At 43.4% G+C, this 27,566-nt stretch overlaps 1 protein-coding gene across 5 annotated transcripts in view; it reads right to left on the reverse strand.

Annotated features, from left to right (window-relative positions):
• Nucleotides 1–236: 236 nt before the first annotated feature.
• Nucleotides 237–27,566, reverse strand: part of PPCDC (phosphopantothenoylcysteine decarboxylase) — a 27,671-nt gene continuing 341 nt past the window's right edge. For 2 of the 5 annotated variants that reach the window (XM_025210557.1, XM_025210556.1), the window contains exons 2-6: nucleotides 24,388–24,565; nucleotides 16,875–16,970; nucleotides 10,729–10,857; nucleotides 5,945–6,171; nucleotides 237–2,782 (exon numbers count right to left, since the gene is read on the reverse strand). In XM_025210557.1, the coding sequence (XP_025066342.1) occupies nucleotides 2,689–2,782; nucleotides 5,945–6,171; nucleotides 10,729–10,857; nucleotides 16,875–16,970; nucleotides 24,388–24,543 (702 nt within the window). In that variant the 5' untranslated portion in view covers nucleotides 24,544–24,565 and the 3' untranslated portion in view covers nucleotides 237–2,688. The remainder of the gene's footprint in view (nucleotides 2,783–5,944; nucleotides 6,172–10,728; nucleotides 10,858–16,874; nucleotides 16,971–24,387; nucleotides 24,566–27,566) is intronic. The other 3 variants (XM_006029085.3, XM_025210558.1, XM_025210559.1) reach the window with 3 other exon arrangements.

Consider the following 27,566-nt stretch of genomic DNA (forward strand, 5'->3'; position numbering starts at 1 on the left):
CATAACAAAATGATACCTAACAAAACCTTTCTGTCCATATGTACCTTGCCTGTGTTTTTATTTTGGACAGTGACAGGTGTTTAGGTGTTGGGTAGAGGCGGTTGTTTCAGCTAGATGGTTCATAAAGGAACTTAACTGTTGCTTATATTTATCTGAAATGAAGTGTGGCTTCACTCCATCAGTTTTAAGAGGCTTAACCCGACCCATAATATCATGTTCTGTAGGTAATAAACAGCTACCTTTAAAAAGCATTTATTTGAGGTACCAAGCAACAATTACACAAAGGATCATGCACTGGCACACTGATGTCTAATTTTGTAACAGCCATAAAACAGAGCGGGATGTTATCGCTTAGAAATAAATATCAGCCTGAATTGTTTTAGGCATTTCTTCTTTACATATTGCTAATCATCCCACTGTCTGCTCGTATTTTCCCCTTCCTCCCTCCTCTGTGCTGTGCATTAAGCTCTACTTTAATGTATAATTAATTCCTTTGATTTGAGGATTTGCAAGTGCTTTACAAGCATTAACTAATTAGTCCTCTCAACAAATACCTTCTTAAAGTAATTTTGTAATCTGTCATTTTTGATGAGGAAATTGAAGCAGAGAGAGGGTAAGTGACTTATTGTATGGGCTTGGAAGTCACTAATTGAAACCAGAAGTCCTGACTCCTACTGTAACCATAAGACTTTTTTTTTTTTTAAAGGATGCTGACACCTAATGCATTTTCTATACAGTAAATTGTCCTTACTCAATAACAAAAGGGCAGTGGATACATGACACAGACTTGCACCAGTGTAAGTCACTCTACTCTGAGGTAAATTTGGCCCTCAGAAAGTGAGTAACTGTGTATCAGTATAAATGACGCTGGTGCCTGTTCACTTCCTTAGTGGGTTCACTGCAGCTAGCCTTCTGTTCAATTCAAACTGGCTTTCTGCCACCTAGTGGCCACACTGCAATAAACCTGCTAGACAGCCAGCTAGGGGGAGTAAAAAGTGGGGTAAAATACTCTGTAGCAATCGTGTGTCATATCCGCACCCAAAGATCCTGTAACGCACGGTGAAGACCTGATCCAAGTCTTCCCAGGTGATGTCAGTGGGCTTTGGCTCTGATCTTGTGTCAGTATCATAAAAGCTTTATAACAATCGAACAGTATAAAGACATGTTCCATAAACATAAGCATCGCTCTACAGTCATTCACCAGCATAAGACAACACTGCCAGCAATATGCTACTGCTAGTGGCAGGAGACAGGATTAGAAGCCATTTAAACATCCCTTTGCCAGCAAAATTCTTACTGCTACAATGGAGCACGCTACCAAGATATTCCTGCTACTTGTAAGGCTGCAATGCTCCCTCCTGCCCTTATCCCCAGCAGCTCCGGACCCCACGGGGTCTGATCCTCAGGAAAGCAGCGAATGTGGGAAAGCTCAGAAGTTTTAGTGTGGAATCGATAAGGAAACCACACATTTGGAGATAACCTTTCCCTCGGGCTACACCGCGTGAAGGTTGCTCCAAATCCAGGAAACACACACACTGTGCTGACAGCCTTATATTTGACTGACATTAGTTAAAAATAAACTCAAACTCTAGGATCTGTAAACGAACTCCATGGTGTGTACAAGGAAGGGCACTAACCACACCCCCTCCCCAGTTCATTCCCAACTCCCTCAGGTGATAAGTTCATGTTTCAAAGGAGCAGGTTGAACTGTAGGGCCCCCGACTAACGTAACCCGAGGTGTTAGCCATCAGGATTTCCCAACCTCCTCCTCCAGTTAATTTTCCATCTGAAGAGGGATGTCAAAGTTAAGTTTAGTTTCCCCCAGACAGCTATCCCAGACTTTCCAAAATGGCCAAATGTGGTGATCCCAAGCCCTGGTACACCCAAAGGGTGATGCCAAGAGTTCATTTTGGTTTTCATTTGATGTCTACATCCTTATGCATCAATAGATACCAAAGGGCAAAGACACCTTCAGGGCCATGAATTCTCTCTTTCGGTCACGTATTTTCCTCCACTGGCATTAAAAATACATTCAAATAAATTTAGAGATTGCAAATCAGGCACTAAGATGAGATCCAAAGAAAAAGGCAAACAGCTCCTTGGATGTACATTAGGAGCTGTCTCACTATATGCCAGTAGGGAAATATAAATTCTTTAGGACGATGCCTCTTGATGAAAAGGGGAAGGTGGGAGCAGCTGCTGTACAAGGTTTTCAACAACAGTGCTCTTCTTTTCGTCCTTAAAGGGTCTCTTCCTGGAAGAAGCTGGGACCATTCCCAACAATTGTGATTTTATACCAGGCCTTCTCTGACTCCTATGTGAAGATGCTAAGCCTGGAGCAGACGGGAGAATCTTTATCCAGTGTCTTTAAAATTATTCCATAGAAAATAACCCGGGACTACTGGCTTTGTACAATATAACTTCTTTTGTTTATGAAGATCCATATATATACATGGATGGCACAGGGCCCTAGCGCACACATATATATAACCTTGGCTTCAGTTCCAGAAGGTCCTGATACCAATGCATCAGGTTTTGGAGCCACAGCTGGGGGTACCAAGATACAAGCACTTGTTCTCTCAGCTGAAGGCAGCGCTTCAAAAGTTCATACCATCCCATCTGAGCTCTTGCTGTTTTCATCCTCACACTGAAAAAGCTATCAAGGAGGAAGAAGATACGCAACTGACATCAAGGGATCAGCTCTATGTTGGCAAGTCCCTCTCTGAAAAGGTCATCTTCACCTTCTCCACAATGGTCCATACTTCTGCCATGGCACCTCGACCTGCAGAGCAAAGTCACACATACAGTGAAACCCTGGTACCAAGGACACTGCACAACTGTAATACCTAATGAAATCCAGCATCACAGCAATAGAGTGGGCCAATGCATTTTCCAAGAAGTTTTTTGTAGTGAATTGCATCAAAAGCACTGGCAGAACACCGCAAGATCAAATTCCATTGTCAAGTCCAAAAGGCCAGTCACTACCATAAACTGTGGGCATCAGGAATGGCTCAAGATTCCTAAAATGGCCTCATTATCACAAAGCAACTGTGTTCCTTCCTACATCCTGAGTATTTTCTATGGAATAACATGAAAAATACTTAAGTCACAGTCCCTACTGCCTCACTCGTCCTACAGAGTATGTATGCCTTTACCCAAAGGAAGGATGTTGTGAGGATAATGCATTAAAAATGGGAGGCATTCAGGAACTACAGCAGTAAGTACCTTTGATAGATAGATGAAGGAAAAGATGAGAAAAGGAAGGCATAGTGATCCAAACAGCTTTTTGCCTTCTCCCAAAATGCCTTTGGTTTTAGCTTCTCTGGGTTGTTCCCATTTAGCGTAATCACAGATATGTAAGACACTTGATATAATACACTGTAAGAATTCCAGTGGAACTGCTATTGTCTGGTATGTTTTAACCAAGCTATAAGTGATATAAATGTATTTACCCAACCATAAACACTTATTGGAACTCAATTCCAAAAAAGGTTTTTGTTTTGTGGAGGTGCATTGTATTCCTGAAAGATCAGGAGCAGTGGAAGCAGTCCCTAGTGAAGAAGCATAAAGACAATTTATGAACATCTTATTTTCCTTATAAACTGTGCTTGTTATTGACAGTTGTAAAAATATTACTATACCTGTGCTTGCTTAAACAAGTTATATTTATAATTATTGCATTATAGGACCTAATTTCCTATTATGAATAGAACTGGATGAAATTTTTCAGCTGCAATTATTTTAGCAAAAATAGCCAATTTTCAGGTACTAAAACATTCTGTGAATTCATGCTGATTTTACCTACCTGTTCCTATCAGAAAAAAAAATTAAAAAGTTGATGCATTTCAGTGTGAAACAATTCATTTAGAAAATGTACTGCTATTACATCAAAAACGCTTGAAAATAAAATGAAATATTTTTGTTTCAGGTCAAAAGAAATTCTTCATTTGCTTGCAATGAATTTTTATTCAACTCCTCAATATGCCAGAAATTTTAAATATTTTTCATTGAGGGTTGAGCTAAAATAGATTTTCTGTTCTTGGAAGAACAAAAAATATAGTTATTCACACAAGTCTAATTAATGATAACTCAAAAGTATTTAAAATACACACAAAACAAGCTTTCTTCCTCCATCAATACATCTGGCTCCACTGCTATAGTATCTGAGCATCTCAATCTTCAGTGCAGTTATCCTAATGCACAGACACTGTGCAATAGGAATTTGATTCCCATTTTACAGATTGGGAATTTGAGTCCTAGTGAGACTAGTCCCGGGGCACATAGGAAGGCTGTGGGAACTCAAGCTAAGAAAGTACGGGCAGGATGAATGGACTTTAAGGTGGATAGAAAACTGGCTGCAGCATCAGGCTAAGGGGGTAGTAATCGATGGCTCAATGTCTAGTTGGCAGCTGGTATCAAGTGGGGTGCCCCAGAGGTCGGTCCTGGGGCCAGTTTTGTTCAATGTCTTCATCAATGACCTGGAAGATGGCACAGAGTGTACACTCAGCAAGTTTACAGATGATATCAAGTTGGGGGGGGAGAGTAGTAGATATGCTGGAGGGTAGGGCTAGAATTCAGAACGACCTTGACAAATTGGAGGATTAGGCCAAAAGGAATCTCATGAGGTTCAACAAGGATAAGTGCAGAGTCCTGCACTTAGGATGGAACAATCCCATGCACCAGTACAGGCTGGGGGCTGACTGGCTGGGCAGCAGCTCTGCAGAAAAGGACCTGGGGGTTACAGTGGACAATAAATTGACTGTGAGCCAGCAGTGTGCCCTTGTTGCAAAGGTTAACAGCATACTGGGCTGCACTGGTAGGGGTGCTGCCAGCAGGTCTAGGGAAGTGATTATTCCCCTCTATTCAGCACTGGTGAAGCCACATCTGGAGTACTGTGTCTAGTTTTGAGCCCCCCACTACAGAAAGTATGTGGACAAAATGGAGAGTCCAGAGGAGGGCAACAAAAATGGTAAGGGGGCTGGAGCACATCACTTATAAGGACAGGCTGAGGGAACTGGGGTTATTTAGTCTAGAGAAGAGAAGACTGAGAGGGGATTTAATAGCAGCCTTCAGCTACCCAAACGGGGGTTCAAAAGAGGATGGAGCTAGACTGTTTTCAGTAGTGCAGACAACAGATCAAGGAGCAACAGTCTCAAGTTGCAGGAAGTGAAGTTTAGGTTAGATATTAGGAATAATTTTCTCACTAGGAGGATGTAAAGCACTGCAACAGGTTACCCAGAGAGGTTGTAGAATCTCCATCCTTGGAGGTTTTTAAGACCTGGCTAGACAAAGCTTTGCCTGGGATGATCTAGTTGGGGATGCTCCCATTTTAAGCAGGACATTGGACTAGATGACCTCATGAGGTCCCTTCCCAGCCTAATTTTCTACGATTCTTTGAACTCAGCAGAGCATGGAACAGAATCCTGGCTGGAACATAGGACCATTCTTCTTGTCCATCCTCCTATCCTACACTATGAGGGCGGTTATGTGCTGGAACAGGCAACCTAGAGAGGTTGTGGGACGTTCTTTGCCAGGAATTTAAGTAAAGGTTAGAACAATGTTTGTCTTGGATGGTTTAGACAGGAGCGATCCTGCTTTGAGCAAGAGGTTGGATTAGATGACCTCTTGAAGTCCCTTTTGGCCTTTCTTTTCTATGAATCTATGGGCAATGGTTAGTAACATTTACTTTTCAAATATTAGGTGGATTTGAGTTTAGGAGGCTAAGCCAACTTCTTGACCAGTAATCCTGACTCCTGGTTCTGGTCCAGACTCTTATCACTGAGAAAGATCTACATGGATTTTAAAAACTGGTAAAATATTTTCAAGTATTTCTTCCTGGTTTGTATCAGAGCTTCTTTCCAATACATTTTACTAAACTTTGGCAATGGCACTTCTTTACATACTGCAGCACTCTTAAGTTCATAGGGCAAGAAGGTTTTCTCACCCTGAGAGTATCAACTGCTCCATGAACTTCATGGGAGAAAAAGCAGCTAAGGACTGACCTTCATCTCCACATACCAGCCTCTTCACCACGCAAGGAATCTCTGTGTAGCCAAAGCCCTTCAGTCGCTCTATCTGCTCAGCTGTGATAGGATGTTCCCACATCGCTGTGTTCATCGCAGGGCAGAACAGGAAAGGTTTGGTCATGTCCCATGCACGGATGACACAGGTCTGCAAAAAGAAGCCAGGAATTTTAACATTGGTGTCTTTGCTGCCTTCCCTAGTTTTCTCTCTTCACTATATTGCTGGATTAACCCCTTTTCAAGGCTCACCTTCATTCGGGTTGTGGTGCTCAAATCTAGCCTAGTCACATTGGCAATGTATTAGCAGCCTCCATGGATTTGCATTAGATGAAGTGAGACTGCAGCAGCTTCAGCTCTAATAGGAAAAGACTGGCTGGAAAGCTGCAGAGAGAAAGTGTCCCAGATGAGTCCATCTGAAGCCAAGGGAGCAGATGAATCACTATGTACATGAAACAACTGCCTGTATGGGCTACCTCTTCACAGTAAATGTAAAGGTGGCCACAGACCATGTTGCAGAACTCCACAGACTGCATTTCAGCTATACCCACCACAAAGTGCAATATCAAAAAAAGGCAAATGAGTCATTTTGACTAAGTCAGGGCTGTTCAGCTCCTTAGAGGCCAGGGGACCATGCGCCGTGTGAGTCACACCAGCAGGGATCGCATGTTGTGGGCTCTAATAGACACTACCAGTGCAGGCCACGGGGCCCCAAGGCACACCTCTGCTTCACTGACCACACAGGTGCTCCCTGCTGCACTGGACATGCGAGTGTTTCCCTGCCTCTACCTGCTGCACTCTCTGTGCAGGTGTAAGTGCCCTTGATCCATCTCAGTCCCCTGGCTATGCGCTCCTCCACTGCACCACACCACTGCACCACACCCTGCTAGGACCCCATGCATGGTTTCCCTGGCACCATGGGCTGTGCTGTGCTGCTCTACCCTGCCCTCTGGGGCAAGGCAGAAAGCAGAAGCCAGGGAGAGGAAGATTAGAGCCTCTGACTGTTACTATTGCAGCCAGAGCAATAGGGTAAGTGACAGTTGGGTGGTATGCGGCCCATGGGCTACCAGTTAGACAGCCCTTGCCTAACAGGAGAATTACTTGGATGTGTAATCTTGTCAGTGAATGAAGTATTGCCTCTTTTACTGATATACCTAGCATAGAGTATGATAAATATATCTGGCATGTTAGAAAACATGTCAAGCATCAGGTAGCTGCTCTGTACTACAAGGAAAGTTACAGCGATACACAATTTGGAAATTACTAAACATTAATCCAGTTTTAAGGAGATAACTGATGGTCATTTCCAAACATGCTTGTCAAAATAGGGCTCAGCCAGTTCTGTCTGGCTTTCAGAGCTGACAGAATATAATGAGATTCAAGCTGGTCAAGTTTGCTATAGCATCCTTCCAGGTATTTACACTTGAAATAGGATCTCTGTTGGAGTCGCATCATGCTCAGTCAACTTCCTGCCTGTTATTTTGTACTGTGTGCTATGCATTTTTCCCAGAACAATTAAAGTCTTATCCTCTTAACTTGGATTCCCAGCTAGGTGTGAGCTGACACGTCCACATCAATATTTTGTCTTATTCCTCTATAATGTCCCCAAAAAAGACTAACAGTTGTGGAAATGTAAACCCTCTTTGCCTCTAATGCACAGGGAGATCTTCATGGGCTTTGCACTGTTACTAGTGTTTATATTTCTATAGTAACATAACCAAGCTCCACAAACACTGAATAAGAAAACAACCTGGGCCAGCATCTACTCCACCTATTAAGTGCCTGAGTGCACTTCGATGCCTAAGTGCAATCCTATCCCACTCTACTCAAGTCCTTAATAGTAAATACTAAAGATGGATGAACTCCCTTTCCCTCTCTCTGCTGCTTTGTGACTTGCTCTTATGGCTAAGATGAAGGCATGTTACAAAAGTAGGAGAACAGATGGATTTTCAGGGACTTGAGCAGGGTGGAATAGGATTGTACTTGAGTGCCTAGGTCTACTTAAGTGTCTAGGAGAGAGTGTGCAATCTGTCTCTCCTGTCTTTCCTAAGGCTTCCTGTTGCTCTGAAATAGCTGAAAATATTTTACCTCCTCACTTAGGTGAAAACCATCCCTGCAGCTTTATTTTAATCATTTATGGTGGCTTTGTTTTTTCTTAATAGTGGAGCTCAGCCACTGAGAGCTTGGAAATGCTTCTCACATTTCTTTAGATATATACCTCATTTCACCCACTCTCCACTCATTTCAGGGACAGGGATTTGAGGGAACAGTTTGCATTACTGCTACACGTGCAGATCTGTATGCTCTTCAAAGAGTCCTAAAAAATGTGTGACCCTTCCTATTTAATGAAAACCTGTCCCTGGTCCCCAGGCACTTGGGTACACAGGAGTTCCTGATCAGCCTGTCTTTACCAAGTACAGAAGATGACTCCCTTTTTCCACCCTCTCTGACCAGTCTCTTTTCCACACCTTCAGCTTAAGCTACTCTAAATACCAGAAAAACAACATTGCACAAAACCCTCTGTGGCTGAAACTGGGAGGTAAATACATGTGCAAGTGTGCTGATTTGGATGTCTGTGTTATGCATTTAGGTGAGGAAGGGAGGGCTGGCAGGAAGTAAACAAACTTATCTGATCTCATGGGTGTCTTTCCAGGCTGTGTCTAAAATGACAAGAGGAAGGGCAAACTGACAAGAGAATGTATGTGCATGCAGGGAAGGGGGAGGGTAAAGGGCATGGTGAGGATGTAGATGTAAGGGAGGTTGGGGTGGGGGGAGGGGTGGGGGGGAAAGAAAGAAAAAAAAAAATCAGCCAACAGAACAAAGAGGAGGGGCATGAGATTGTAAGACGGGCCAGAGGGATGTGTATTGGAGAGTAAAAGTGTTTGGAAAGAGACTGACACGAAGCCCATGGGAAGAGAGAGAAGCATATAGAGAAGGCAAAAGAGATCAGTTTATTATTACTTCTTATTAGGGCTGTGCGAAATGGTACCGTTCCATTTCAACTTGTGTTTCAATGTCTCAACAGAACAGCATTTTGATTTGAATTTCATTTTGATTCGAAACTGCTGTTCTGTTTCGTTTCTTCAAAAAAGTTCCGCTGTTTCAACGTTTCGCCCATAGGCTATAATGGGGAAGCTCAAAACAGCCTATAACTTTGTCATTTCTAGCCTGATTTTGATGAACCTTGCAGGAATGGTAGTCCCTTCTGAGGACATGAAGCTTGCCAAGTTTCAAGGTGATAGGTGCAGGGGTTTCAGGGAAACTGCACCTCAAAGTCTTGAAAGCAAAAAAAACCTCACATCGTGTGTGTGTGTTAAGCCAGAGTGGGGTCAAAACTGCAGGCATGCTAGCCCCTGCTGAGGCCACAAATCCTGCCAAGTTTCAAGGAGACAGGTGCAGGGGTTTGGGGGAAAATGCACCTCAAGATGCAGACAAGCAAAACTTGACATGGGTGACATTGTATGCGTGTTAAGGCGCAGCAGAGTGAAAACTGCAGGCTTGCTAGCCCCTGCTGAGGCCACGAAGCCTGCCAGCTGTCAAGGAGATAGGTACAGGGGCTCTGGGGCCCTGCACCTCTAGCTGCTGACAGACAAAACTCATAACATGGGTGGGTGCCACTGTGCGTGTGTTAAGGTGAGCCCTCACTCAACTGACACCAAGGCAGAAAGCAGGGCAGTCCAAACAATGCTGCCTTTTATGCAGTTTTTCCATCCCTCCCCCAGAGCACTGGGATTGGAAGAGACCTCAGGAAAGGATGACAGTCACTAGCCAGCTACACAGTCAATAATGAGAGCACTCCTCCTTCCCCCCCCACTTCCCCCTCCCTCTCCTTACTTTAGTTGCTGTTTCCCTGCAGGCAAGCCCAGCCTGAGCTTCAAAACTTGAAATGTTTTTAAAATTTTGAAACGTTTTGACTTGCCTCGTTTCATTTCGAGGCTGTTTCGAAGCTCTCTGTTTCGTTTCGATTTTGCTGTTTCAAGCTCGAAACAAGTCGAAACAGCGTTGAAACAGAACTGCCAGAGAAATTTCGCAGAGTCCTACTTATTATGGAAACTGCGATCACAACTAGCAGTTCCACTGTCAGGGGTCTTAACAGGCGGCCCAGCCTGGGCTACCTGTCTAGTTGGCCACACATGCCTGGGGCTTTGAAGCCCTAACCCAGCTAATGACCCCAGCTGGTTACTGTCTGGGTCTCCTGACTGGCTGCTCGTACAACAGCTTTCCCATTTATCTGTGGCAGCAGGCTCCAGGCCCCCCAAAAGTTTTCGCTGAAGGTCTGCCCTGGCAGGCCTTTGTGATCTAATACTCCTAGTTTCCTGACCCAGCTTGCTCTGTTCCTGGACTCTGGCTTCTGGATTTTCCCTTGGATTTGCTAATTCAGTCTCTGACTCCTGAACTTCAACTTGGCTTGTGATTTGGACCTTGCCCCTGGATTTCCCCTAGATCTGGTAACTTTGTATCTGTTTCTCAAGTCCAAACTGACCCGTGTTTCTGACTGGCCATCCTATGGTGGCCTAACCACTACGTCAGACTACCTACAACTTGGTCCATCACATCCACTGTGCTAGGTGCCATACAAATGCAGAGCCAGTCCCTGCCCCTGGAAGGTAAGGAAAGCACATAGGGGAGAAACTGGGAAGCAGGAACAGAACAGATGTCTTTAGCCTGAACTCAGTTGGATGAGAGGCCCAGTCATGGATGCACTTACCAGTAAGTTGTCACAGATCCCATTTGCTATCTTTGCCAGTGTATTTGCATCCAGAGGAGCCACCAGCATCAGGTCAGCCCAGCGTCTCAGGTCAATGTGGAGGACTGGGTCTGAGCGGTCTTTCCACAGCTGTAAGTAACAGAGATGGTTGGATCACTGAGCCCTCTAGCTACACATAATACAACAATGGGCACCATATGGCTCCTCATGCTTAATAGAGCTGAGTGAAATTTTTCAGGTACAACTATTTTAGCAATAATAACCAATTTGCAGGCACTAAACCAAGAAAACTGGCGCCAGTAGAAAGAGGCACACACATATGGAGCAAAGCCTAATAATGCTGGAGAGAAGAGACCACAGTGCTACTACCCTGAATGTCACACACCTCCTACTGTTCTCTTTCAACAGATGCCATTATATTAAGGCAGCACTGAGGAATCCCAATCAAGGAGCAAGGCTTCACCATGCTAGGTGAAAGGAAGTCCTCTTTTCCCAGCTGGGACAGAGGGAGCTTATTTTGTCAGACAGGGCCCTGGAATAAAGAGACAGGATGCCTATCTTTTCTCAAGGGAACTACTTTATTGGAAAGCTAAACATACATTTAACTATCATTCAGGTCAATGGAAATACAAAAAGCATCCTCGTGCCTGGGAGGATGGGTGTAGGCTGGACCCAAGGATCTCTGAGTTCTTGTTAGTTGTTCAATTTCCCCAACAACGTGGGTCAATTATTCCCCAATGCTCCCCATGTTTACAACCATAGATATACAATAATTAATAATATGCATTTATCTACACTTTGATTGGATATATTCAAATCTCTTTGTTTCACTGAAACTTTTGGAACTGGACTGAACCAGTTCTCTTCTTGATGTAGAAGATGCCAATTAGTTGGGATTTATGTTGCTGTGACAGTTATACTTCTGGAAGAAAGGATTCCTTAATCGCCTTCCTTCACCAGGATGGAATGTTAAGTGCCACCAGTTTGTTTTGGTTATTTATGGTTTTCACTGATAAGGCTGCCCTAAGAAACCTAACATAAATACATCTATTAACACTAAGCTGTATCTAATACATTTGGTTGCATCAATTATTCCTACATTTATGGATAAGCTATGATACAATGTGCTTGGACTATCTAATTTAAAGCCTTGTGCTCTGTTTAATCTGACTGAGTTCAGCTGGACACGTTAACTGATTGCTTTCTTTTGCTGACCAAGCTTACTGACTCATGCTCATGTTGTGGTCACTCGGAAACAGGCTTTTGGGGCTTTCTGCTTTAGCCACACTTCTGCAGCTTAACCCAGAATTTCTAGTTACACACTTAAAGCAACAACATATAGCTCCTATCTTTATATAATGGATGATGCATACAAAATGGAGGCACTTGTGTCAAGGCCTCTAATGTATTCCTTGCACTAGGTGGCGTACAGACAAGTAACAAATAATCTTGTCTCTATTGCTCTCAGATCTATGTGTCAGACCACTATAGTTCCCATAGCACACAAGAGGGCATTTGTTACAGAGCGCTCCTAAATCTCAGACATTCAGAACAAAATTCTCTCGGAATAAGAAATATCCACCCAAAGGAAATAGCAGAAGCTCCATTATAATAATTTCCAAAGTGCCTCGATGACCTAGGAGACTAAGTTCCCTTTCTGAATATAATTTAAAGTCATCTTCATTACAGGGCTGCTGTTACCACAGCTGTGCCCCATGGAGATGCACCATAGTAACAAAAGGGTTTTTTTCTGCCTGCTTAGCTATGCCACTTCCTAGCTCGTAGAAGCCCTCTTCTGTCAGCAGAGCTGCGTCCACTCAGATAGCTTTGCTGGCACAGCTGTGTTGGCTGAAAGGCATGATATCTTTCTATACCTGTAAACTTTTGTAGAGTAGATCAGACTATTGACTTCAACGCCTATTCATGTGCAACAAGCCATAGAGTCAGGGGCGTTTTAGAAGTAGGATTTTGGCAGGTTAGAAAACATTAGCCTTATGACTGCAACACAGGGAACACTCCTGCCCAGATTTCTGTAGGATCACCAGATAGAGTTAAGTTGGCCTTTCTCAGCTCTGACTTCTCTAGGTGATCATTCTAGTTTGCAGAGAAGTTTCATGCTGCCAGGGGAGTTATCTGATTTTGGAGCTAGGGCACATGAGCAGGTAAATGTCAGGAGTAGAAGTGAACAAGATCAGGTGCCTTAAACCCTAAAGGACACACAAAACCACAGGGCAACAAGAAGTGTGTTTCAGGGCCACAGACTGCTCACACTATGAGTCACCCAAAGCCACAACAGAGGCAGCATCCGGAATAGATTGTTTTCCTACCACCTTTCCAGGGCAGGGCTCTTTCACTCGTAAAAGAAAAAAAGATGAAAAGCTCAAGCTTTTTTTAAAATAGTACTTTTTTATTTAACTGGAGCCAGGCGTAACACGAGCAGGCTCTACTCGCAGACATCCTGACCTGCAACTTCTATTATTCCAGCTTGGCCAATGCCCTGCAGCACTCCGACCATTCCAAGGTTGGGCCCCCTGCCCTCAGCCCTGTCAATATGCCTCAGAGTCTTGAACTATGACACTTCAAGAAGGTGGTGCCTGGCCTCTGCCCATGTACCTCACTGAAAGGCCTGGAAAGCTTTTGGGTCGCTTTCACTGGAACGCAATGCATACTGGTGAGTGCTTATGTGAGAAAGGGCAAGTCTCCTTACACTCAGATGGAAGATGAAACACGTGCATTTATATCATGATCCCCATTGCACTTATGGTATTTCAAAGCAGACATCAAACAGCAGTTATTCCACATGCAGCAATGGCTCTCTAAGATCCATGCTTGTGTGGTATGCTTACTCCTTCAGGAAGTGGTACTGCTTATCACACTAACTCCTAAGACAGGAGCAGTGGAGCCACAATTAGCTTGGGGGCAGGCTAGCTGGAACTAGCACACAAGGCTAAAAAGTCCATCTGGAGCTCTGCATGGGCGTGGCAATGCTGCTCATGGTTTAGGAGGCAGCTTGTGAAAAGCAGTACAAAGCTCTTGAGTACTCCACTGCCTAGCAGGGAAAGATTGCCATGTATGCCCTTGCAGCCTTGAACTGAAGAAGGCAGGCTAGAAAGCAAGGGAGCGTTAGCAGGTGCAAGCACAGCCAGACTATCCCTTACTTTGACACAGAAGTACTTTGGGAGATCTAACTCATGTTGGAAAATTCAGCAGAGATAAGCCAAAGAGATCTGAGTTAACCGTCTCTTTCAAAGGGCTGTGCCTCTGGAAAACACCCCTCTCCCCTACTGCTGCACTACCCTAGCAGTGCTGGTGCAAGAGCCCTGGTCCTGGAGTGGGACTTCAGCTCACAACTCACTATTTGACTCGACTCTTCTCTGAAGATCTCAGATGACTATGCAAATGACAATGAACAACGGACTCTCCTCCCTTTCCACGAGATGCTAACAAATAGCAAAGAGTAACTCATTCATACAGGACAAACTCCTGTCTCCCACTGCCACAAATACAAATTATTTGCAGGATTGACAAATAATTTCAATCTGCTTGGACTGACTGGGCTTCGTGACAGGATCTGTGCTTAAGAAAAAAGACTCTTCAAGTGCTAGAAGTCTCCAGTTAGGAATCATAATTAGTAGTAAAATTACGAGAGGAAAACAAATGGGAGGGACTCATCTCACATAACAAAGCCATAAAGAAGTGAATAAGGTAAGACTCTGCAACAAGACTGAGCACAGATCAGATTTGCAAAGATTCACCTATGCAATGAACAGTCAGCCTGGGATCCACTGATGTTGGAGTTTACAGAGTCAAATACTGGGGCTGGATTTTAAGGAGAAATGGATAATTCTGTGATTATTCATAATGTCTGCAAGCAAGGATTAACAATAATGGTAATCAAGCAGAAGTTGTTTAAATTGGGTGAAGCACACCAAGCACATGCCTGCACCCATGGCTTTGCAGTGGCTTTTAGCCACTTCTGGCTTCTATTCAGAAAGGTAGAAACAACCATTGAGTCCTGACTGGTCAGAGAATTCTCACTCCATGGCGTCACAAGACTACAGAGACAGCATATGATTCTCTGGCTCAGTTTAGTTCAGTGGTCACCAACCAGCGGATCTCGATCTACCGATAGATCTAGGAGCCTCTTGGAGTTGATCCGAAGCTGGGGTGGGGCGCTGAGCGCCCGCATGCATGCATGCATGCACCCTAGCCCAGCAGGTCAGTCCGTGAGGGAGGGAAGGAATCGGGGTTAGATCAAGGCCAACACAGTGAGGGACAGTGCCACAGAGGCAGGAGCAGGGGTACACTGAGTGCGGCCCTGGCTGGGTGGGACTTACCTGCTGGGGAGGCATGCCCCCAAATAATTTTTTCTCCCTCTGACTCCATCTGTCCCACTCTTCCCTCCACACAGATTTCCCTGCTCGGCGAGGGGGGGAGAGGAGGAGGGGAAGTGGCAATGGCGCATGCTACATCTTGGGGTGCTTTTAAATGCCAAAGGTGATTTCCTACTTAAAAAGGTTGGAGACCACTGTTGTAGTTGGAACCACAGACTTTGGGAGTCCCATTACAAGTGGAAGCATGTAGACATCCTCGATCCATGCCAGAGAACTGTGCCCTGGCAGAATGGAACCTGGAGCACACACATTCTCAGACTACTGGGATGCTCTTGTTTTTTTTTAGTTCATGGAGCTGAACTGCCTGGGGACAATTAGGAATGGCTGTTTGATGATCCATAAAAGTGAAAATGCAGAGATCTTTGGTGTATTTATTTGGCTTACTATTTGTTTAAAGTGTGAGGTTTGTTCTAACAGGGTAATGGCTTGCAGGTTTCTGTTTGTGGTACTGGCCACAGCTTCTGTGTAATCTACACCATACTGGGTGTGTGTCTGTGTCAAATTGAGAAAACCACATCGTGCCTTCCATCCCATTTTTGATTGCAACTTTCACTGTCACTTTGGACTGCAACTTTCATTGTGAAGTAGAGCATCTATTTGTAGGAAACCAAAACAGAGCAATCAAAGGATCAGCATATTCAAAAGGAATTGCTGTGTGTGGAGCTGTATCCATTGCAATAGGCTGGTAGAGAGAAGGCAAGAAAAAGGGCTGCCTATCTATGAATGCCTATCAAATGCAGATTAACAGAAGGACTGAGATTAGACTTGAAGGTTGTCTCTCAGGACAATGTGTTCTTTTCCCAAAGATCTGTATCTATCTAGTGCCATTTAAGAGTAAAGTGCTTACAGTTGGGACATTCCTTTGCTAACTCTGTGTTCTTTGCCTTTCTATCTTGTTGCCCTTGAAAGGGTTAATTGAGAAACCAGAGCTACTGCTAGATGGATCTGGAGAACATGTTTGTGCAACTCAGGCATCAAGAGGGTCCAGGCCCTCATTCCAGGGTAGAGGTCGGCAAGACTGCGCTATACAGGAAAGGTATCAGGCATGGGCACCATACCTTGGAATGTGCCAAAGTGACCCAGAGCAAGGGACAGTGCCCACTCAACCAACTATGAGTAGTTTAGGAATGCTAGAATCCAATGGCTGGATCCTCTCACAATAAGCTGGTGTCTTTTCCAAGAGGTGACCGGGTTAGGTTGCAGCACCATCTACTAATAACACTCTTTTCCTTCCATGCTTTGTTTCTCTTGTCTATATAGACTGTAAACACTAGCACCAAGGACTACCTCTTACATTGTGTTTGTACAGCACTGCACAATACAGATCTGATATTGGCCAGGACCTCTAAGCATCTATGTAATAAAAATGAAAACCACCATCATCCATGGAGAGCAATATTTTACTTGTGTGGTTTTAATTACTTTGGGCTTGGATTCAAAGACTCTAAAATAAAATCAATTTGCCAGGCTCATACTTCAGGAAAAACTGATCAATTGCATAGGATCATCAAATAATTATTTTGTCTCACATGCAGGATCCGCATGAATGACTAAGCAGATTACCGAAGGATAGGGTTTGCCTTGCTCTGAGCCATCAGCAGCTGCTAGCCATGTCTGGAAAAAGGATCCACATATTGATGAACAAACTGCTTGATCTGAAATGGCAACTCCTATATAAAACATGGAGCCAGCAAAGAAATTACTCAGCAACCACTGAGAGCAGACTGAGGTGAAAAAAGGAGAGATACTGACCTGCCATTCATCAGCATCACTGTAGAGAGTTACAGGAATCTCTTGGGGGTTGTAAAAATGCTTTGCCCTCTCAGTGGTGACCACCTGCACTTCCACCTAACGAGAGAAGAGGGCAAGATAGATAATTACAGCTTAATGTAAAAGCCAGGATGAGATATGGAGTAAAAGCAGGAGGACATAGGTGGCAAAGCATTTGGGATCCGGCTCTGATATGAAGAAAACTTACCCTTGCTGCTCACATCTGTATTTACTCCTTCCGCGCACTGAGGAAAAGATGAGGCTCAAGCGAGTGCTGACACTCACTCCAGTTCCTCAGAGGAGTAGACAGGTGTTTAGTCATTTGGTCCCTTGTATATATAAACCACTGTATAACAGTGGTTGGGCCAGTGAAGATGACTAGAGTTAGTTATGTAGATGGAAGAGAAATGTGATTCAGAGCAAAAAAACCTTCAAGATGACAAAAAATGAAGCTTCATAAAAGGTGCTATTTGATCATGAGATATGCATGGAAAAGGTGTGCGAGATTGCCTGGCTCTGGAAGCACCCCTAGACCATGGCACCAAGGGCTGCAGGTTGGAAGAAATCAAAGCATGTACCTATTGGGGCATAGGTACAGGTAGCACAATGGCAGTGCTTTGTGGAAATACTCAAGTCAGCTAACCTAGCCTGACTTCTGGAAGAAGCATAACCACATCAGTGTGGCACTCTGCCAAAATCTAATTTACCCTGCTGAGTGCAGCATTGCACTGACATGGCTAACCTGATCCTGATGCTCAAGTAGGCTCATTTAGTGCTAACTCAGGAACCTCTGTTCAGCACAGCATTGTTCTGTGTAGACTCAATCCTTGTTTCCTAGGACTATTGCTGATCGGCAAGAATTTTATTTAGCTGACTGTATCTAAGTGAACCTCCTGCATAAGAAATTGAATTGCATTCAGCAGCCTATCAGCCTTGGTATAACTGCATGGTTTTATCTACAAGGAGATAAATTGTACCACTTTTCCCCTAACATCTGATGCATATCCACACATATTTCCAGCAGTCAGGATGCAGGTATAGGCATTTTTCTTACCATGTCATCTACTCCAAGCCAGGAATAATGGTGGTGGCCAGTGCAAACCAGTACTTCTCACTATAGCTTCCACCTGAGGAGATGCAGCCATGAGAAAATTTGAGGAATGTTCATAGCGATATACTTTTTCATGGGATTTAGAAGATTTACTCAATGTGACAGAAACCATGTGCACTCCTGTTGTTCGCATAGGCTGGTGCAACTTCTGAGCTTCAAGGTGGTATCTCTTACAATCAGGGTTGCAGTGAGGAAACAGGTTTACCAATCTCAACAACATTATCTGTTTTACAGCCAGGCTAACAATGAAGATCTTAGTCTGTTATCTCCATCCTTGTTAATGAAGATAACCAAGAAAGTGGAAAATTCTAGCTCTAAAATGTCAGCCCTTTTTGGTAATTTTTTCCTGTTAACTGCAGAATCTAATCTCTACACAGGAAGATTTGCTAGCATCACTACACTGGTATAATTATGTCACTGTTAATATATTCATGCAGCTGCCATGTAGACCTTCCTCCTATGGAATAAAAAAAGAGTCCATTTCTAATTTAGGCTATACTGCTTTGAAGTGGTTGTATCAGAACATAATGAAGGGGCACATACCTATAAACTGCAATTTGAGCAACAAGCAGTTAGCTGGAGTACCCAGAACTTTTTAAGGATGCATATGGCAGCCTCATTTGGGAATCAGAAAATCACCCAGCACATGGGGTAGATGTTAATCTGTCCAGCACACCTCAATTACTATTACCAGCACTGAAACTGAGTTATCTTTTCAAGGCTGCTGTTAAAGTATGGCCCTCTAAATAACAAGGCAACTAGGCTTAATAGGGAATGAAAAAGCTCTGAATAACAGGCTTTGAGCAAGAATGTAAGGAGCATTAATCAGGTGCCAAAAACTGAGAGCATGATGTTCTTGAACTAAGTAGAGGCAGGTTTAAATTGCAATAAACAGTGCCTTTAAATAATGAAGCCAAAGGGATATGGCAAATAGTTAGTTCCATTTGTACTAGTTAAATGACTGCCTGTAATGCCCACAGGTATCTTAAGTAGCTTATACAGTACAGTATATTCCTGTCCTCCCTTCTTCCCTGAACTTATTTTCACAAGAGGACCCTACCCTGGGTATCCTGCATCATCAGGCTCTTTCCAAACATTTTTGCTTGTTTTCAGAGCCCGTGTGTGAAATCTCACACAAGTTTCTAGCCTTTTCCATCATTTCCCTCTTAACCTCACATCGTCAATAGTTGGTTTCTAACCCAACAGCAGCAAAGGTGTTAACTCCACTACAGACGATTCCATTTCTTCAATGAGATGTGAATCTCAAAGTCTACAGGTTATTATTTAAAGGTCACCTGTTACAGAATTTGCAATCTATATGACAGATCTCCACTTTAAAATGTTACTAGTATTACTGTAGCCAGGTCTACACTAGAAAATGTTGCCAGTAAGTCTATGATTATTATACTACCTTTCTATATTGGCAAAAACCCTAGTGTAGATATAGTGATAATGACACTTTTGCTTTGCACCTCATTTAGTTCATGTAACTGGTACAACTTGTGTTCTGCTGGTATAAACTGTGCCTACATTCAGAGTGTTTGCTAATAAAACTATACTCACAAGCTCTTTTAAATGTGAACAAGGCTTATGTGGATAGGGATGTTATTTTTTTTTGCAATACAGCTATATTGTTAAGGGCCCTAGTGAAGAGGCATTTAAATTGGTATAACAGTGCCTTGTATCCACTTAGTTTATTTCTATTCATAAGCCAGAATAAGCTATACTGGTACCAGAATTTTCTTATGATGTAAGTGGGCACCTACACGAGATGTTTACTGTAGAGCTGACTCATTAGCTCTGCAGTAAAAGTCTCAGCGTCTACATGTGTGCCCCTATTAGGGCACAGAAAATTAGGGTAAATACAAGTGCTACCTTACTGCAGAGTTTTTGCATGTGCAGCACACACATGTAGAAGCTGTCTGGGGCACTGGTGCTTCAGTACAGGGACTGCCATGCTGAAGCACCCTTATGTCCCAGCCAGTCCCTCCACAACACCCTGAGCCCCTGCCAGCCAGGGCTGCTCTGACCGGGTTTCATGTGCTGTGTATGAATAAACTCCAGAGCTGATTGCCCTGGAATTAATTGCTCCCAGGAGCATGTTCAAACAGCAGAGTGCATTGGAGCAAAAAACTCACAAGCGATAAACTCTGGAGTTTATCCATGGGCACTAACTGCACATGTAGACATGCCCACTGGGTCCACATTAGAAGTATTTTGTTGCTTTGATACTGGTACAGTTAAATTGTCTAGTGTTTCTAAAGGCTTGTTTACAAGCACTTTGCTGGAATTAAGGTACATTAAAAATCCTCTCTTTCTTCCATTTCTTCTATAGAATCAAAGGCCAGCCTGACCTTCTGTGTAACACCAGCCACAAAATTTCACCTAGTAAGTCTTGTATCAACCCCAGCATGAACAAGAGCACATCCTTTTGAAGGACAGCTTATCTTGATTTATAGACTCCAAGTGATGGAGACTTCACCATGTCCCTGGATAACCTATTCTAATGATTAATTATTCTTGCTGTTACACATGTTTCTGCTGGGATGGGCTCATTACTTACTTGTTCTGAACAGGTCTTTCTTGTCCTTCCCTCTTAGGCTGGAAAGAAATCAGTATTCCCACTGTTGCTTTCCCCTGGGTATTTTTCCTTTCTGTTTATCTGTAACAGCCTCTGGACATGTCTAGGTTTAAAGAGGTTTGCTGGCATAGCTATATTGACGAACTCTTCTAATAAAGATGTAGTTTAGCCTGGCAAGAGAGTCCTCCTGTTTAAGCTAGTTTCCTGAACAGAATAAGATGTACCAATAAAAGGAATGTGTTACCAGTATCACTGTGTCTATATATTGGTTTCTGTTGGCTTTCCCATGTCAGTTAAGTGTGCAACTTTCTCATACTCCTAACCAATATAGTTGTGCCAGAAAAATAAAATGTGTAGACTGAGCCTCTATAATAGCTGCAATAAGCATGTGGCTCCTTTACTAAAGCGCTACCATAAGCTGATGTAGCTGTCACCTAATAGAGAGGAGTGTGATAGAGTCATGTGGTATGTTCTTCATGCTTGAAGGCTCAGCAAATACCCAGAGGTGTGCAGAGTGGCAATCCGCATCCAGAGCTAATTCTGGATTACATGTTTCACTGTCTCCCCCAGCTGATGCTCTTCCTCTGAGCTTATCTGTCATTTGTCATTTTAAAGGGTCGGTGACAGCAATGATTTGGTGTACACAAGCAATGTATGAGCATGTCGGTGACCACCAGACCTTCCCAACAGCCACACTATTCCTTTCTACTTCAGCAGACCTTATGGTACTGATAACTTTAAACATATTAACTGATACAGTGTTCAACTTCCAAGGTTCTTGGAAGGTCTAAGTGAGTACCTAGGAGAGGTGTTAATTTCTGCATTCATCTGAAGGGGGTTCTAAATCTGAAATGTAACAATCTACATCAGTAACTATTTCCCTGCTTATGTTTTCAAAAGGAACTTTTTCCTAACATGTTTATCCTACAGTCCCAGACCTCCAACCATATTTCCTTGGGTACCAAACACTTTAGTTAACTCCCTAAACAGTTTCCACTGACAACTTCTTGAAGATAATTCTACATTGTCAATACAAAAATCTGCAGACAGCTGAAAACAGAGGATGTGATTCAGGACCCGTTGATGTCACTGAAAGACTCTTATTGACTTTAGACTGTACAAATAAATAGAACTTATTATTATCAAGAAAAATGCAGGGACTCCAGAGTTATCTGGATCTTCATTATTTCATTAATTGAAAACCCCATTTTATTTTGAGAGAAGCTGATACAAAACTTCTCGGCTTCTGCATTGAAGCATCATAACGTTGTTGGTTATAGCTGTGTTGGTCTAGGTTCTTTAGGTAGATTTGATCTTTTATTAGACCAACTAAATAGTTGCAAGGTTTCGGGCACAAACATCCTTCTTCAGGCATATTCTCTGTGTCTCTGTCTCGACTTTCTACATGTTTAAGAGCAGCATTTGTGCCTGCAAGCTTGCAAAGAACAATTTTTCCAACTATTTAGTTGGTCTAATAAAAGATATCACATTTACCCAAAGAACCTTGTCTGCCTTGAAGCATCATAGAATTACACTAAAATGAGGCTGGAAGAAACCACAAGCTGTCATCTAGTCCAACCTCCTGCTCAAGGTAGGATCCCTTCTAAGTCATCCCACACAAATGTTTGTGTAGCCTGCAGCCTTCCTGAAGGTTTACCTTAGAATTTAGAACCAGGTTTCTGCAAAATGTATTTAATTATCAAATATTCATGCAGAAGGGATGTACTTTGATCAAGGCTCCACAAAGCATAAAATTCTCTTTCTTCCTTTTACTTTCACAGTTGAGGTGCTCCAGATACCAACAGGGGATGGGAGCAACAGGGCAGTGAGCACAGTATTGTGGACTCTGTGATCCACATCTCCTAGAGATGGAAACTTAGGTGACTACGAATAAGTGTACAAGTGTGTACAGAAGTTGCTTTTTTCACCATTTAAAGCGCTTTATTGATATGACTTAACAGAAGTGCATGGCCTTACAGCACCTTAAAAATGGGCACAGCACTTTTAATTAACCTTTGTTATATGAGCTATTAAATTTGAAGTGCTATATTATATAGTGCTTTAGCAACCTACAGGGCTTTAAATAACTTCTGGACACTGGTCAAATTTCTGACCAGTGGAGAAGCATCAGGAGGCTGTAGAACACCCCCTGCCTCCCAGCCTTGAAAGTGCAGGGAGGCTTAGAGGTTCCCTTCCCCACCAAACACTGTACTTCTGTCATGATTAAGAGCGCTGTAAATTTATAGTGCTACAAAAATGCTCTAACTTATAGCACTGTAAAATGTGAATGGAGCACTTCTGTACACACCGAAGGATTGTGGGAACCAGGTGATCCCTGAACACTCTACATTCCAAGCATGCAGAAATGCATGAAGGTTGGAGCTATTCAGATCTGACCTCTTCCTATTTCTGCATCTTTTGTCATTGGTCCTCTCCAGGCTACTCTGGAATCTTGAGACACATTCAGAAATTACTGGAGCTGGAAAGATAACTAGGATCCATTCCTGCCTTCCACACTGCCAGCTGAATTTTGCATACAACAGCTAGTAGGGATTGACAACCCAAATACCTTAAGAGCTCTCTATACCTTCACCAACTTTTCTAGATTTGCTATTACCACCAATTGATTAGTTTCATAGTGGCATTTAAAATATTAAATTCTGTTTCTGAATCTCACTGGAAGCTGTGAGTCTGAAGTAAAGGATAATACTTAATGCAAAGGGTATTAAAAAGGTCAACCAGCAATCCAGGCAGTAGAAAGGAATTATTTATGTGGCCTGTATTTAAAGAGCACAATTTTTCTCTCATTCTCTCCATCCCTCCATGTTCTACAAGGAATTGGCTTGTTTCCAGAATGTAAAGCCTCCCCAAACATTCTTTTAACTTTAATCTAAAGTAATAACTATTATCCTTCCTCCTCTTGTTTCTGGCATCAAAGTCTCTTCATTTCTGGCCAAGACTAGCATCTGCTGGGTAAATGTGTTACTGCAGGCACTAAGACATGTGCATGTAGATGCCCCTATTATGTATTTTCTACCATCTCCTCTTGTTTGTCATTAGCTTCTATCTTTGAAATTGTGTGCGTCAACGACTCGGCATATGTAGACTGTAAGATCTGAACTACTGACTTGAGGTTTCAGGGAGCATGTGGCACCTATTCTCTCCACAGATCTCAAAGCCAAATCTGCTTAACTGATACCCATAGGGCATTTATACACACACTTTTTTGTCCTGCAACACACCACAGATCTGCCACTTCGAAGCAGACTCGATTAATTGAGTCTGTTCTGCACGCAAGTTGAGACAAACTGTGCCGTATGCCATGTGCAGCTGTATAAGTGGCAAAATTCATATAAGCGCACAGAAAATGGTGGTGTTGAGCTTTTGAACCAAAGCACCTCCAATGTGTTTTAGTTCATAAGTGCGTCGCCACTGTGGCGCTTGCATGTGTAAAAATGCCCATAGTTTTTACACCAGTTAGCTGTGCAAAGCCTACAAAAGGCCTGTCTTTCCACTGAGTTAATGCAGATTAGTTGAATAATAACTTTCAAATGGATTGAGCTAACCAGGAATGGTGCTCTTTTTTCCCCAGAATAAAAGTATCCACACCCAGAGTTATTCAGGAATAGCTTCTGCACTTTAAATAAGAAGAGACAGTAAAATGCCCAGACTTTAGGGCTGTCTCCAAAGTCAGCTTTTCACTGCTAACTGACCCATCTACTCTGTACCAAGAAAAAAGAAACAGGTGGCAAGATAACATCATTTTTATAGCATGCTAATGACCTGCAATAAGAGTTACTTACCCCAGGAACCTCCAGCAATCCTGAGACAAGAAGCGGCAACTTCAGGGCAGCCACGCTTCCAGTAACTCCCACCAGAACATGAAATTTCTTTGGTGATGTGGGCAAGTTGTTTTGTAAGGGGGACTGTGGTTCTGAAAGGGTTACAGGCTCCATCATGCATCCCAGCACCAGTCAACATCTATACAAAGAGAGAAACAAATGTTACCAACTTTATTTCAAACTTGGCTGCATTTATCCAGCGCAATAACCTACTTGCTTCCTTTCCAAGAACACAAACACTGTGGCCTTAGTATACTCCAGAGTCCAATTATAAAATCGATCATCTAACCATCTAGGTTTTTGTATTGTACAGGGGAAAAGTCAACAGAAAGTTCCATGCCAAGGCAGACAGTATGTTTAAAGTTGACGTCATGGGTAACTGAAATGAACGTGTCTACACCGTAACTGAACAAGCCCTTGCGGTGCACCTAGACATACCTGGAATTCTAATAGCAGTATAGTCACAGCGCCATGACTGTACAAGGCCACCCAGGCCCCAAAGCACTCCCTCAGACAAGTAACCTGACCTGATGTCTTTGCTGCAACGTGTTCACTGCTACCGTTATCTGAGCTTGCTAAATTAAAGTTGGCTTGAGTATGTCTATCCCTGTTTTATTCACATGTTGGTGGCAGTGCAGATATAGCTTCAAAGCCCTAATTTTAAAATATTAGGTCTCATAGCTCAAGGCACTTAATGCACATATATTAGGAGTTACTTGTGATCAAGGTTTGTGTGTGTGACAACTGCCATCCTGACCAACACCTGACACTGAACCAAGCCCAATGATAAGAGCTGCTATAGCTTGAACGAAACAGGCAGACTCTATAGCAATTAAGTGGATGTAACAAATTCTAAGACTCTGTGGATTGGGCATAGTGAATGTACTCAGTGGGTTATATTTGCAAAATGAAAATCTGCAGTCAGGAGCCCCTCCCGTTGAAGACAATTGTGGTTTAGCCAACATCTAGAATAATCCAACTGCAGAACTGAGATAGCACAAGTGATTCCAGATCATCAAATGGTAAAATCAATGGTCTTGAGGGAACATTTTAAAATATTGAGAGTAAGCCCCTATTATTGTTAATGAACAGAAGCATCATAAGGGATTCTTCCAGTGCTATGAAGGGATGCAAAATGATCAACATTACTGATGGTGGATTCTAGCAGACCCTAAATATAATTATTCAATTTCAGGACCAGTCTTGTGATGCAAGGCACTGAGCGCTTCACTACATGCACAAAATGCTTTTCAGCACTCGTTGGACTTAGCATTTACTATGCTTCCTGGTTCCACAGAGCTGGAGCTGCTGATGGAACTCTCTCATTTGCCCTAGGAAGAGACTATGCTAAGCTGAGAGCCAGAAGAGACCAGGAGTTGGGATCTCAGTTTTTCCACTGAAATAATTCTGTGCTCTTCACAGCTCTGATAACTGAGCAAGGCCTCGTTCCTCTCTGCTAGAAGGCAGGTGAAGCAGGCCACACTGTCACCGCTGGACAACTGCACAAGTTCACTTATGCCAGACTTAGAGAATGCTTTCTCTATAGTGGTTGGCTGAAGTCTCATGCACAAAGCCATGCCATCTTTTAGAACAAAGCTGCCATATCTACATGCTTGCAGAACAAAATTAGATCCCCTTTCATCTCCAAAGACAACAACCTTGGCAGTCCACATTTCACTACCATTTTGATAACAACTGTGAAACTCACTGACAAACTGTCATATCTCCCCATCTCCAGTGAAAAAAGTTCCACGCAGAAGACAGTAGTTTCCTGCTGCTATAAGTAACTCATCTAATTCAAGTGGCAAATGTCTGACTAGAAATCATGGTATTTCCCCATGCTGCTCGATGCAATTGAGATCAATGTTTCCACGTAATGGATTTGGGGGAAGTGGGGGAAAGAAAAGCAAATGGGAGGCAAGACTTGAAATATTATATAGAGACACCTACTTAAATTGGGATTTCACAATTTTCACAGAAACAGCGAAAACGAGTGATCACCGCAAAAAAATAGCGTTGGTGGCCATTTCCCAGGAAATCAATTAGAAAAAAAAAATGATAAAAAGAAAATGCTGGCTCCCCAGAGGAAGCCAGTGGTCCTTGATGCTGCTGCAGCCCACCTGGGAGGGGAAGGTGCCAGCTGGTGGGACAGCACAAAGGGCAGCTGCCAGCTCCTGCCTCTCCCCCAGTCAGTGCCAAGGGGTAGGGCCTCTTGGCCAATTAGCACCAAAAGGGCAGGGCTGTCATAAAACAACCCTGAAATCAGCTCTTCAGGCTGTGACCAAGCCATGAAAATTGTTCTCGCGCCATGAATTTGGTAGGTCCCTAATTAGATACAAAACGAATTTTAACATTCCTTAAATATTATAAGTCAAGCAAAATTAGAGTAGGAAGAGACAAATTGCTCAACACACATCTGTGTGCAAAATGTGCCTGCACATGCTCCTTTTACAAGGATGTCAGTGTAATGTCAGTGGCCTGGTGACTTGGCCATGCAACATCTTAACAAGGCAGCTGGACTGCACCCGTGCAGCCTGGCGCTGGAAAATAGAACTTGCACATGGTTCGCAACAGAGTCAGTGCTGCCTAACCCTGTCCAGTTGTAATCGCCGATACGTGCCCTGTGTGTGCGTGAACACGGGCATCCACAGAGCCCCACCTGCAACATGAATCAATCAGCACAGGGAGGTCAATGTTGTTGGCAGGCATGTCACAAATGAGAACTGCACCCTCCTGAAAGCCACTTGGATCCTTTTCCTCTGCCACTTCTCCTGCTTCATTTTCTGTTTCCTGCTCTATCTGCTGTCATACTGTCTGTCCCCTCCCTGATCTGCCACATCCCCCACAGAGAGGCTGCCTGTGCCACTTGGGGCACACATGCCACAGGTTGGCCACCCCTTGAGTGAGCTATAAATCAAACCAGATGAAGAGCTTTCACTTTCTGTCAGACCACAATATGACCCTGATCCAGGGGCCCACACACAGCTCCAACAACCTCGACAGGGCTCCAGTGAACAAAGGGATCTGTTCAAACTCAGCTCCCTGCGCGCCAGGACCCAGGTTTCCACAGAAAACACGTCAGGCCTTCGGCAGCGTTCAAGACCACGGCATTACTAGGCGACGGCAGTTTTTAACAGCAG

Source organism: Alligator sinensis, unplaced genomic scaffold (genome assembly GCF_000455745.1).
Source record: "Alligator sinensis unplaced genomic scaffold, ASM45574v1 scaffold311_1, whole genome shotgun sequence".
Classification (NCBI taxonomy): Eukaryota; Metazoa; Chordata; order Crocodylia; family Alligatoridae; genus Alligator; species Alligator sinensis.